This window comes from Sparus aurata, chromosome 22 (genome assembly GCF_900880675.1).
Source record: "Sparus aurata chromosome 22, fSpaAur1.1, whole genome shotgun sequence".
Lineage (NCBI taxonomy): Eukaryota > Metazoa > Chordata > Actinopteri > Spariformes > Sparidae > Sparus > Sparus aurata.
Window position 1 is genome coordinate 25883757 of NC_044208.1, and position 13067 is coordinate 25896823.

Sequence of the window (13067 nt, forward strand, 5' to 3'; positions counted from 1 at the left end):
ATAACAATGATCCAAAGTTTAACGTTTAAGATAAATATCCGGAAAGTCAAAAATGTTACAAAGCACTTGAGACATTTTGTCTGCAAGGGATGATAAAAAATCTTCTCTCAGCTCATCTTTTCAAAGGTGTAGCGGACTCTCATAATGACTGCCCTGCTCTGTACCGATGCATTTTGCTCTAATAAAGACGTTTCTGCACAGCTCTGCCCTTGACTTTTCAGCAACGCGCACGCAGCAGCTCTTGAAAGTTGGAAAGTTACTTAAAAAAAAAGATTAGAAATAAATAGATAAAAAGTAGAAAGTGTTATGAGCTTGAAGATGTGTTTTGAAAGTCTGGGTTTTAGGTGTAGCCACAAAATGGTGGGTCTACAGAGGTGCATATAGAACACATGTAGAACCCCAAAATGGCTCCAAGATCAGAAGCCAATGGCGTGCTGCGTCGCCCTTTTTTACAGCAGCCTATCACGACTTACTACACCTTATAGTAGGGAGGCGTGGTTCGTGCTGATAGGTTACTGGAAATCGCCCCATTGGCCGCAGCGCTCAGAGATGTTTGACAGTAGAGTTACTAGGCTGTGCAGCAGAGCTGGCACAGTTTTCATGCCCCCTGTGCGGCAGTGTGTCAACCAATCATGAAGAGCCAGCTCAGGGCCTTGTTATTATTGTGAACGGCTGTGGGGCAGGAAAGTACGCTCGTCGTTTCATCACTGTTGGCAGTCCATGATATACTCCAGCACTGTACCACAATGTTTCCCCCCCGAGGAGAATTTCTGTGTGCTCCCCACAAACAAACCTTACCACTATTTTATCCGCCCGGACTCTCCTCAAGAGACTTTCCCTTTAAGAGTATTGAGATGTTTCAAAGCCGCCGTGGTCCCATTGAACATGGCTGTGCATCACCACACTCCGTGCCAAACCTGAGAATGGGGATGCCATGTGCAGTTTCATGCTCCCCAGTGTTGATGAGGTGTTCTGGGGGGTTGGAGGGGCCTCACCAGTCCACCCACAAGAAGCCATGATTAGCTTTTCCATCAGGCATTCAGGTGTGTCTCCACGCCTCCGAGGGAGGCGGCCATTGTTTCTTGACAAGTGGAATCCTCCGTCTCCTTCTCTATTCTCACGGGCGAATGGGAGGTATGCGGTGTGGCCGATTGGAGGTGAGAGCCATATCGGTCGCCGGAGATCCACTAATGCAAACTCCAGACTCGCTGTGTATTCGCTATTCACAGTCGGTGCCCACACAGTAATCAGATAGCTGGCCCACTGACAAGCAGCAATGGAGTGGAATGTGAAGAGTGCGGAGAGATGGATGAAAGACAAGGCAAATGCCAGCCTTTGTGTTTTGCGTGTGCATGTGTACGGCTCACTCTGAGCGTGCAGCTGTGCTTCCAGTCAGCGTGCAACAGACATATTGTCAAAAATTGGATCAATTATTTTTTTTTTCTCTCCCCCTATTTGGTATTCAGCATGTTTAATAACCAGGTCATTTTCTTTTCTGGCCATTAATTCTTTGATGCGATAACTCTGAAGGATGCGCCGCCCACAGAAAAAAAAAAAAAAAAGGCTTTCAGGTGTTTAAATGTGCATCTGAATTGCTCCTTATTTGTCATGTGTCTTTATACTGTATAATTTCATCTGCTGAATTAATTTTGGAGCTGAGCTCCCGGTGTCAGTCAGGAGAATGGAGGGGAGCTAAATGAGTGAGTATTCCAGCCAAATAGAAGGGCGAGTGTCATCCCGGGTTAATTAAATCCCTGCTTTGAGTCTGGCGTGAACACAGACCTTCTTTCAGGTCGAGAACAACACACTCGGCTTTGGTGTCGCCAGCACAATCACAAGTCTGATCAGTTTCCAGCATTTAATGGCGAGATAGCAGCGTGAAGCACAAACGGACGCCTCGCTTGTTGCACTTGAGAGCACTGTCCGCAAATGACTCCCATGTTGCCGCTTTTTGTGTCAAGACAAATAAAATGGACTAAGGTAACCCTCTCTGCTCATCAAAGGCCCGATTTGCCACCGTCTCTGCTCTAAAATAGTCAAACATCTCATACTTGATCTGGAATATGTGCCTTCGACTGCGCTTTTTGTGCCAAATAGATGTTTACCGTGCAATCGCGCCCTGAAATGCTCCGCTAATTCTAAGATGACAGTATGGAAGCCGACTCCCTCTATAATCATAACGCTCCACATTACGGTGTTATGGCAGCTCACTATTTTCGAATCTCTCGGCGCTCCTTCTTTTTTAGTGGCATTTCTCGATGGGAGATTAACCGAGCCGCAGCGTTGGTTATCCCGCCCCGGGCTGTGGAATAAGTTGCTGGTCTCCCGCTGATTTTCACTCTCAGCATCCCCTCATGGTGCCTCATTAAGACGCGGAGAAACAAGTGCCTCCGACCCCAACGCTACAGTAAGGGCCCGGCCTAACACGGCGGCGCTGCAGCGCATTATACAACTCATTGTGTTCCGTGGCCTTCGACAGCACGCTGGCTTTTTTCGCTCCGAGCGTGTTTTCTCAGATTGCGGTTTTTTCGGGACCCTGTTTTTTTTCTAGCTCCTCTCACTCTTTTCCTTCCGAAAGAGGAAAAAAATAAGGACGGGGATTGGAGAGAGGAAGAGGGAGAGAGGGAGAGGGAGAGAGAGAGAGAGAGGCGGGTGGGTTGCTGGGATTTGGGGATAAGCAATTGTTTTCTCATTGAGCGACATTTGAAGGTCAACTCTTCACCGAGCGCGGGCACTTGTGAGAAGCCAAAGAATTTTATTTCAGTATGAATAATGCATTGACAGTGTCTCTGTTTTCAGCCTCTTTTAGATGCTTTTTAATCTCATTCAGCCTCACCCCCTCCCCCCCACTGAAGATCTAGCGCCGCAGTGTAAACTCACAGAGGTCAAACGCAGCTATACAAGTGTCTTCTCTCATGATAATGATAGATTTTGATCTCACTCCGAGTCCTGTGTTATCTATTAGCATGTTTCATGTATTCCTCAGTAGATAGAAGAGAGCTAATTATTCCTTTTTTTATTTATTTATTTGTTTGTTTTTTTACATGTTCCCTTTTCTGCTACATGTTTATCTCATTTTGCCTTCTGCTGAGCTGTTTGATCGATCTGCACATGTCACTTCCTCTCTGTCACATAATGAACATTGCTCCTTAAGTCCCGCCCCCGGCAATATCGTGCTCCCCACAAAAATCTGTTTCTGTTTTTTTGTCATGCTATTGTTGCTCATGTATGTACGGCTGACAGGCGATACTAAACCCACATGTGGCGTTGTCTGTTTCTTTTTCTTCTTCTACAGAGATGTTGAAGGAGCTGAACCAGCAGCGCAGAGCGAAAGAGTTTACAGACCTGAAAATAATTGTTGAAGGCAAAGAGTTTGAAGTCCACCAAAATGTTCTAGCTTCCTGCAGCTTGTATTTCAAGGACCTGGTGAAAAGGTTTGCCTTCGCTTCCCCCCCCTCCCACCAGCTGTTGATCCAATCTGTTCTTTTCGTAGGGCGCATTTGTGTCGCTTTTTTTTTTCTTTCTTTCTTTCTTTCTTTCTTTCTTTCTTTCTTTCTTCCTTTCCCTTCCCCTCTCTCTCTTGCAGGTGTGTGAAGACTTTGGTTCCTAGCACAGGGCCAGCAGCCATTCCTTCCCTCTTCTCGCTCAAATGAATGTATCTGAAACCGGAGAGACGAAAGGTCAACCCCTCGTCATTACCTTTCCTCCCCATGTAGGGCAATTTAACCACATTTCCATTTTAATGAGCAGCGAAAATGTTCCATGACTGGGGATGTTTTAAAACTCACCAAAGGGCCCAAAACAAAAGGAGCACACATTCCTACACTTTGGGTGGTAATTTGCCAAAGCCACGCTGTCTTTTCTGTGGAAGAGGGATTTTTGTCTCCCAAGCTACTATATTTTTCTGTTGCTAATTTCTTGAGTTTTTTTGCTACGAAAACAGGCTTTTCATATGCTAATAAATCTTGGTTAGTGTGATTAAAAAAAAAGACATTTCAGAGTCATAAACAAAGGACATAACAAAAGCACATCTAAGACAGCTTACTGAACCACCACTTTCACAGGTTAACGCCACCCTTCACTAATGTATTCATTTGATGTGGATCTAAGTATTCCCCTAGTACTCTGCCCTTCATACTCCATATTTTTTTGTCTTCACGGGCTGTTTTGTTTCCCGTGGTTTGCCTGTCTGCATCCAAGTGTGTGTGTGTGTGTGTGTGTGTTTGTGTGTTTGTGTGTGTCAGCTGCAGACCTTTTAAGTGTCTCTAGATGTGTGTGCAGTATGACTGTGTACAGTCTGATAGCGCAAGTATGTCTTTTTTTTTTCATATGCCTTGTTTTCCGGGGAGAGAACACCATAATTCCCTAATGTCCTCATCCTTACTTCAAATCCTTGCAGGTGTTTTCGGCTTGATTGAGAGTCCCCTGGACCCAAAGTTGTTTTGCCGCCTTGGTGTTGTTTGTGTGTGTGTGTGTGTGTGTGTGTGAGAGAGAGAGAGCGTGTGTTTGTTCTCGCTTGCATGGCTAGGGATGAAGCAGAGACACAGACAAACAGAAAGAGTCGCTCGCCGTAGCTGGAATGCCTTCAGGGAGTTTGCCACTTTGCCCCGCAGCCATGCTGCCACCGCTGCGAGCTCATCAGAGAGCGGAGAGCTGCTTATCAGCTGCCGCGGCCTCCTCGCTCACCGCTGATACACTTGTTCCTCCTGAATGAGAGCCGAGTGAGGAGGACCAGAGAGAGAACAGAGGCAGCCGAGCCACTGTACCCGGACTCGCTCATCTCCATGACAGCTACAAAAAAAAGAAAAAAAAAGAGAGAGAGACGCTCGGTCTTCCTTTGACCTTGACAACAGCAAAAGAAGCTTCCTTAGAGACTCAAGTGACTTTGGAGTGAACTGAAGCCCCCATGCTGGTCAACCTGTCTATCAGATTGTCTCGTCTGCGCCTCTTATCCGGGACAAAGCCACATCAGTTATGCGTGAAGACGGGGGGCCCCTGAAACTCACCGGGGCTCCCAGAGGAGAGGGCTGAATTTCACCGAGCTCGTCCTCATGCCTGCTGCCGCCGACATTGTCTGATTTTTCTTGCTTAATTTGACAGTTTAATAGAGCAAGTTCTCATTAATTGGTTAATTAATTGTAAAACTACTTTGATTTATTGTCATACCGCTGTCATTTCTCATGAAAAATACGTGTAAAATAGAAATCTTCTCATTTGTCGTCGTGCCGGAGAATATCTAATGAATTTTGTTATACTAATTATTCATTTCGCGAGACGTGTTTGGCGCGACGTAATGAAGCCACGATCGTCAGAGTTATGCTAACACGGCGCCGTCAACAGCGGTCTGTTGAGGTTTTAAGGCGTGTGGCACCTTGACTTTATGGAAATGAGAACAAGAGAGCGGTGACAAGAGAAGGACAGGAAGAGAGAGCAAAAAAGAAACAAAGCGGGGTGAGATTCAGTGAGTTTATAGAGCGTCGCTGATCTGTGATCAGGGAGGAGCAACGGCAGCCAAAGGCCGGTCTGTCATTGAGTTACGGCCTCCCTCGCGCAGCTCGGGTCACTCCTCCAGCGCAGGCGGAATCCTGCTGAGGCCACACGTGGCTCGCTACTGTCCACATCTTTATGAGGTCAAATAAGAGCGAGCCACTTCATCTCCTTATATGCTCTGTACCCGCCCAGCCGCCCTCCCTCCGTCGCCCATCTCATTCAGGAGGCACTCACTGCCGTTCAGACCCCCTGTCAGCTCGCCATAAACCACCCCCCGTGCGCGTGTTTGTGTGTGCGAGTGCATCATGTGCTTGAAATTGGGAAATATGTGTGCGTGCGCAAACGTACTGTGTGTGCGTGTGTGCGTGCATGTGGGATGCAAGGACATAATTCATGTGTGTTATCCAGGCAGGCTGCCATTAGTCAGAGAGAAAGTAGAGATGTAACACTGCAGGGTGAGCTGAGTGCACATCACACTTATATTTTCCCTGGCCTACCCCCCCACACACACACACACACACACGCACACACGAACCAACCCAATCACTCACTGAAGAATTTGAAGGCTTAATTGGCAAAAAGCCGAACTTTGGCAGCATGGGGACGGCGGAGCGATTATTAAAATCAGTTTGAAAATAGGTGAAATGTTATGTTTTCAGAGATACACTTCACTTGCCAACTGCTCAAGTTCTCAGCTTTCACAAAGTCCTGACACGTACCCCGCCCCTCGCCTCAAGCTCCCGTCTCTCACCCCCCCCGCGACACCTGAAGGATGCGACGCCCGCTCCCGAGATGTACACGCACGTCCGCCCCGCGCCCCCGCCCAAAAAAAACCTATTACCCTACCCTTTAAAGGGCTGGTGCACAGAGCAGGGAGACAGATCATCTCCGCTAATTCCATTTTACCCCTCAGGATTTTCCAATAAGTGTGCTCCGCAGGCATTTAATTTATGGCCACTGCATCTACCAGCACCACAGTCGTGTAAAAAAAAAAAAAAGCTCCAGAAATCTCCGAGCAGTCCTGACACATGCTTTCCTGCCATGTGTTTCTCTCCCTCCTTCCCCCCCCCCTCTCTCTCTCTCTCTCGGTGTCGACCCATGAGCTTCGGCGCTTGTGAGTCACAGAGTGTTATGACTATGAGACGGGTAGAGAGCTGCGTTAAAGCCCTTTATAGTTTTTCGGCCCTGTGTGAACACTGCAGCTGAGCCCTGAGTGCGCCGCTCAGCCCTCGGCGGCCTTATTCAGCCCGAGGGGGGGGAAGACGGGACACTGTAACACACCCCCTCCAATTTCAATTAGTGACATTGTTCCGACTAGCTGTGATTTTAAAGGTTCAGTTCACCCAATTTAAAAAGTCATATTGTCTCACTCAGTGGTATCCAGCCACGCAGAGAGCACTGGGTTCATTTCAGTCCAAGTTTGGAGACTTTCTGCAGTTGCCTATGTACAACGGAGGTGAATGCAGTTTTTTTGTTTGTACAGCGCTGAAAAGTGACAACGAGGAGCGGTTCTTTTCAGTAACAATGAGCCTCATGCGGGAACATTTTCTCCGGTGAGGTTTACTGACAAAAGCCTCGCCATCGGTTACTCAGTTTCGACCCGGCGAAGGCCACGTGTTCATGAGCAGATGCTTGTTTTGTGAGATTTGATAATCGGCATAAAGAAACATCCTTGAATGACCATTTAAGCTTCACTGTCGTATCGTGCAGTGTCATTAACAATCCTAGATATGTTACCCAAAAGCGAAAGATAGAATTTCACAATACAGTGCTTCTGCATGTCAGGGGAACCTGGAAAAAATGATAAAAGATTATGAATACGACATTAAAAATCAGCATTGTATCCCCAGAGTACCCTCTCCACGGTTTTCACTGGGCTTAAGCATGTAGCTTTAATGAGAGCTGATCTCAGTGAAGTATGTGGGTTAGGGAGAGTAACCAGGACATTGTATCTGGAGAGAGATGTTGCTGTGGTTGAATGCTGTGAGCAGCCCAGTGGGAAAAAAAAAGAAAAGCATTGACCTCCATTGTATTCAGGTGAAGGTAGAAATCTCAGAATGTTTTAGGCAAATAAAAAAAAAAAACTTTGTGCGTGTATATACCACTAAAGGTGGGTGAGATGACTGTACTCTGATGAACTGACCATTTAATTTTAAACCCGCCAGCCTTGAAGTTACACCACAGATAGTGTCCGTAATTAAATCTCCATTTCCAAACCCATCGGTACTTGCAAAAACTTTTTTTTTGGGGGGGTCAGGCTTTCGTTTCAAGAGTTCTGTCAATCCAACGTCCATGTTCGGTTGCCGATGGGCCCTTGTGTGTTCACACTTGGACGGACGTTCAGCCTTTTAAACTGTCACCCTGTCCTTTTTGTCCTTCGGAGCATCTGACCAAAAAAAAAAAAAAAAAGAAAAGGGGAACGCACCCCCTCCTGCCAGATAGCCCTCCCGTATTACACTCCTGGTTACAGATTGAATACAGTGGCCTCGATATGACGGCGGCAAAAACCCTGGCGAGACATGAATCCTCCCGCTGATGAAGCTACCACGCTATGTTTATTTGTTTTTATAATTTATTCCTGATTTATGTTGTGACAGGACAAGTAAATGGAAGCCATTTTTAGCCCAGACGGCGCAGGCGTTGCATTTGAATAAGCCTCTATCTTAACATATCTCGGTGGTGTATGTACTCCCTCGGAATAGATGGCCTTGTAAGAACAAGCTAAATGTATTCCCCGTAAAATGGATTTTATTATTTATTTTTTTTAGGTTGAGGGATGTATTAGGAAGTGTGCCTGTGTGTGTGTGTGTGTGTGTGTGTGTGTGTTGCAGCTCTCCCCTCCTTCCTTCTCCGCCTCTGCTCACCACCGTTTTGACAGTCTCTGCTGATTTTAAGACTTCCTCTTGAATAAGTGGTGCATTTTTCACAAACAAATTTCTTTGCCTGAGTGTGCCCATCTTTTTTCTTCCCTCCTTCGCCCCCCCCCCCTCCCTTATCTCTCCTCCTCTGTCTCTCCTGTCCTCCCTGCCTCCCTCTGTCACTATTTTGAATTCAAGTCTGCAATCAGACGCGGCATAAATATCCACCTCTTTTAGAAGCTCCGGAAAAGTCATTTCCATAACATAAGTGCTCAGACAAAACAAACTGCCACTCGAGCTGGTTCCCATTGCACTAATTGAGCAGGTTGATGAGCATGCTCTTCCTTTTATTTTTAGCTCTTTACCTCCCCGCCCTCCCCACCTCTTTTCTCCTCCCCCCACCTTCCCTCCATCACCTTTAACCCTTGAACGACACTCCCCTTCCCTCCTTCTCTGTCTCTACTGCCTGCCCCCACTGCAGGGCTTTGTGCGGAAAAAGGGGGCAATAACACTATGTGGCTTTTTGCTTTGCAGGAGGAAAAAGAGTAACTGCCTTGGTTTTTCCAGCCAATGTCCATCCAGAGACAAACGCCATTGTCTTTTTCATTTTATTTTTTTTGGATGTCCTTCTCCCCCCCTTCTCACCTCCTGAGTGCGCTTTTCAAAATGACGACTAATGTCTCAGTTCATACACTACAGGCTACTGATGGTTATTGCAGCGGGGACACAAGGCTCCGTTTAGGTGTGATGGTGGTGGATTTTTTTTTTTGTTCGGGGGTGGGCGGGGATATCTCTTATTTAAAAGACCAAGGCACAGTCATGGAACAACCCAACCCCTCCCTCAGAAGGATGGCTGCTGGCTCCCTGTGGAAGAACCGTCTCGCCCTGCCTCCCTTTCTCTCCCCCCCCCCCCCTCCTCCTTTTTTTGCTTCCTCCTCATCGACCCCCCCACGTCCCAAAAAAAACAAAAAACAAAACCTCTTCCTCTCTCTCATCCTCTCTCTAACCATTTCGTCTACCTGTCTCATCTTGTTTGTTTTTTGCTGTCTGTGTCACACTAAACGCTGACTATTTGCCATGATTTTCTATTCCACAAAAAAAAAGGAAAAAAAGGCACACGAACACGCTCGCGCACACTCGCAGAAAACAGACGGAGCGTTATCATTGTGCTCCCATGAGTGACAGAAGCAAACAGCCTCCATCCATCTCAATGTTAGGCTACTTTTCATACCGCTGATGTCCATAGCCGCAGGAAGAGGGGCGCAGTAGTGGGGGCACGCGTTCTGCGGGGCTTTGATTCCATTTATTTTGCCCTTGAGTGGATTATTGTTTCACATGGGACATTAAACACGGGTGGCGAGGTGTTATTTAACTCCCTCATACCTCCCCGGGGGGAATCCCTGCATGTGAACTAATCTCTGCCATTTGATCCCGCTGAAGTCACGACGTGGCCCAGTTCTGAAAGCGGGCCCCCTTTGCACTCCCCGCACATCTCAGGCTCTGCATTACGACAGGATATCATATTCTATTTAATTTGCTCATCCAAGCACTCCCCGGGTCTTACACACCACACCAGAAGGAGCGGAGAACTCCCGCTTTAATATCCCGCACACAGCAGCGGCGTAGGCTAACTCGCAGCGACGCTTCCACTTCCACATCCTGTCGTGTGTCGGCGTGTGAACCGTGCCGTCAACTTTCTCTCTCTCTTTTCTCTGTGTTTACTGTCTGATAGCTCATGTGTACCCTGCCATGTATGCATGTCCACCTCTGAAACTATGCATACATGAACACGTGTTCTAAGCATGCCCATGTTTGAAACGAAGCAATAACTTTTGTTTGCCTAATCTTTGTTCAGAGAGGACATTTTGTTTCAGATGCAGCAGTTAAGTAAAAGCAAATCTGCTAGCCTCATAGAAAAGTTAAAACAAACAAACATCCAAAGTTCTGTTTTCTGTCCCTTTTTCACTTTACGTTCTTTATCTTATCGTGTAATGATTCTCTTATTTTCTCCCCACTCTCGTACTGGCCCAGGTGTGTTATGGGTGTCGTACTTAGCGTATCTGTGCCCCCCCCTCCCCTCTATCCTCCTTTTTTTTTTTTTTTTTTTTCCCCCTTTTCCTCGCCTCCTTCCTCTCAGAGCATCCCCTAACTTCGCCTCTCTTCTGCCCCGTTGATTGGTTGATCAGGTCGTCGGGGGAGACGCGGAGCGGGGAGGTGCTGGAGCTGAACATGAGCAACATCAGCGCCGACGTGCTGGAGCAGCTGCTGGAGTTCGTCTACACGGGATCGCTGGTCATCGACTCGGCCAACGCCAAGACGCTGCTGGAGGCCGCCAACAAGTTCCAGTTCAACACCTTCTGCAAAGTCTGCGTCTCCTTCCTAGGTAGGAACAGCTCAGAGAACATGAGGGGTGTGTGTGTGTGTGTGTGTGTGTGTGTGTTATATGCTTATATCAGCAAGTGTGCATGCTTATTAAATCAGATATGCCTGCGCAACCCTCTCCTGCAACATGCGGCATCTACAGCCTCCTGTATTTTCACACAATGTCATGCTTCATCACTATGCACAGCCTCGCAGGATGTCTTGTGCAGAGAGCTAAATTTCCTCCCCGGCTCTGGCACGTCACGCTCCTTCTTGTCACGTCTCCAAAGCTCGCGGCCGTGCGAGAATTCCGCCCGCAAACGCTCGCAGTTGGGCACGATGCCTCTGATCTCGTCCCAGTGGGCACGGGGGCCAGATTTATAAAAAGGTCAGGGAACAATTGTCACTTAAATGTCAAATCCTCTGGCCTGTACCGCGATGGAATCGAGAAATAGCAAAACAGATTGATAACCCAGACAAGGTATGGAAAGTGGAGCAAGAGAGGGAGGGGCGGGGCCTCTCAGGGAGCCCGTGGGGGTCACATGAAAAAGCAAAATGGCATGTTCCAGATTTTAGTGGGTAACCAACCCAAAAAAAAAGGCAACCAAAAAGCTGCAAATGTCAGGTTTTGCATTCCATTTTATAAATTGTTTTGGGTATCTGTAACACAAGGGAAGTGCATGTTAGCAAAAAGGTCAGCGGCGGGAAGGGAGTGAAAGGAAAGTAAAAGAGAAGCAGCAGCCCACGTTATTGATTTGTTTTTCTCGATTTGGGCAAAAGAGCGGGGAAAACAGGGAAGCCATTTGTAGACTTCATTGCCAGCCAGACGTCAATCCATTCCTCCTCGACAAGATTCATGACATTTCCAGCGCATTTGAAGGGGGGGGAAATGCAGGCGCGGGCGCGTGTCCTTGAGCAAAGAGAAATTGATACTGTGTCAGATATTATTGAAGTTTGTAACAAATACACTGAGGAGAAATGGCAAACATCTCCTCGACCTACTTATACCACTTTGACTTTTTATTCACACAACTTCAGATTTAAACAGAAGTCGGTTCTTGCGTGCCTGCTGCCGCTGAGAGAAATGTTTTCTTATCAGGGAAAATTTCAAGTGAAATTTTTGCAGCGTTGCCCCGAGTTTGAACCGTTGAGATTCTGGCCACATTCTGAGGCGTGTTCAGATATTTTTGCCGATATTTTGCGCGCATTAATGCAACACATCATACTGTAAACATTGCAGCTCAGCGCTGAAGAAACTGACTGAAGGAGAATGTAACAAAATGAACATTCACAGTGAATTACGGCATATCAGAGGGACGGTTCAGACGTCCCCCACTTTGATGCAGCTTGCAGCCCACTTTTCTTCTTCTCTTTGGTTTGGCTTTTGTTTGGCTGTGATTTAGCAGATGTTATGTGACCTTTTATTGGCTGATATTTGTTTAGGAAACGCTCTCGGAGTCTGACTCGTGTGATAAAAGGCCTGGCGTTGCCTCCCTGTGATGGCTATTGTTTAATCAGGCCTCTGTCAGCGGCCACTGACCCAGCTGGTCCATGCCTCTGTGTGTGTGTGTGTGTGTGTGTGTGTGTGTGTGTGTGTGTGTGTGTGTGTGTGAGAACTACACCACCAACACGCTCCCCTCTCTCGTGATAAATGGCGCTGCGTGTTAGAAAACTAGAATTACAGACACACCGCCTAAAATGCTGCACCCTTACAAGAGATCACAGACGGTAGCATAAGCCTTCTCCCCGCTGGCCTGGCTATCAGGGTAGTTTCCTATATTCTCGGCTGTGTGTGTGTGTGTGTGTGTGTTTGCGTGTGTGTGTAGTGGAAGACTCCCAGATCTGACAGGACTTCTTTAAAGTGGCCCAGCTAATCCTAAATCCCACTCCCTGCCATCCACCACCTCCTGCCTGGGCTGTGAGCGATCGATCCCCCTCGTTGTTTGTCCTCGGAGCTGTTTTGAGTTATTATACTTGTTTCTCTCATAGTCTCAGGCAGATACAGGCTGCGGGTCTGTGCTACCTTGCAGCCTCTTCCCCCGTCTCTGCAGCTTTCTGCGTCTGCGATATTTTTATGGATGTCTGAATGATGGTCTTTTTCTCCGTCTTAATCAATCTGCCTGTGTCTTTGTTTCCTTCTTGTTTTGGTTTCTCCGTCCTCGCCCGTCTGTCTTTCGATCCCTCTCCACATCTCCCCCCCCCCGACCTCCTTTTATCGACTCCAGAGAAACAGTTGACTGCGGCGAACTGTCTGGGAGTGCTGGCCATGGCTGAAGCCATGAGCTGCACGGAGCTCCATAACATGGCCAAAGCCTTCGCTCTGCAGAACTTCCCCGAGGTGGGTAGTGATTTATCTTT

The 13067-nt window shown here is 47.4% G+C and overlaps 1 protein-coding gene across 5 annotated transcripts in view; it reads left to right on the top strand.

Annotated features, from left to right (window-relative positions):
• Positions 1-13067, top strand: part of klhl29 (kelch like family member 29) — a 224824-nt gene that overhangs the window by 138855 nt on the left and 72902 nt on the right. For all 5 annotated transcript variants that reach the window (XM_030405482.1, XM_030405480.1, XM_030405484.1 and 2 more), the window contains 3 exons: positions 3296-3434; positions 10535-10731; positions 12935-13047. In XM_030405482.1, coding sequence (XP_030261342.1) covers positions 3296-3434; positions 10535-10731; positions 12935-13047 — 449 coding nt within the window. The remainder of the gene's footprint in view (positions 1-3295; positions 3435-10534; positions 10732-12934; positions 13048-13067) is intronic.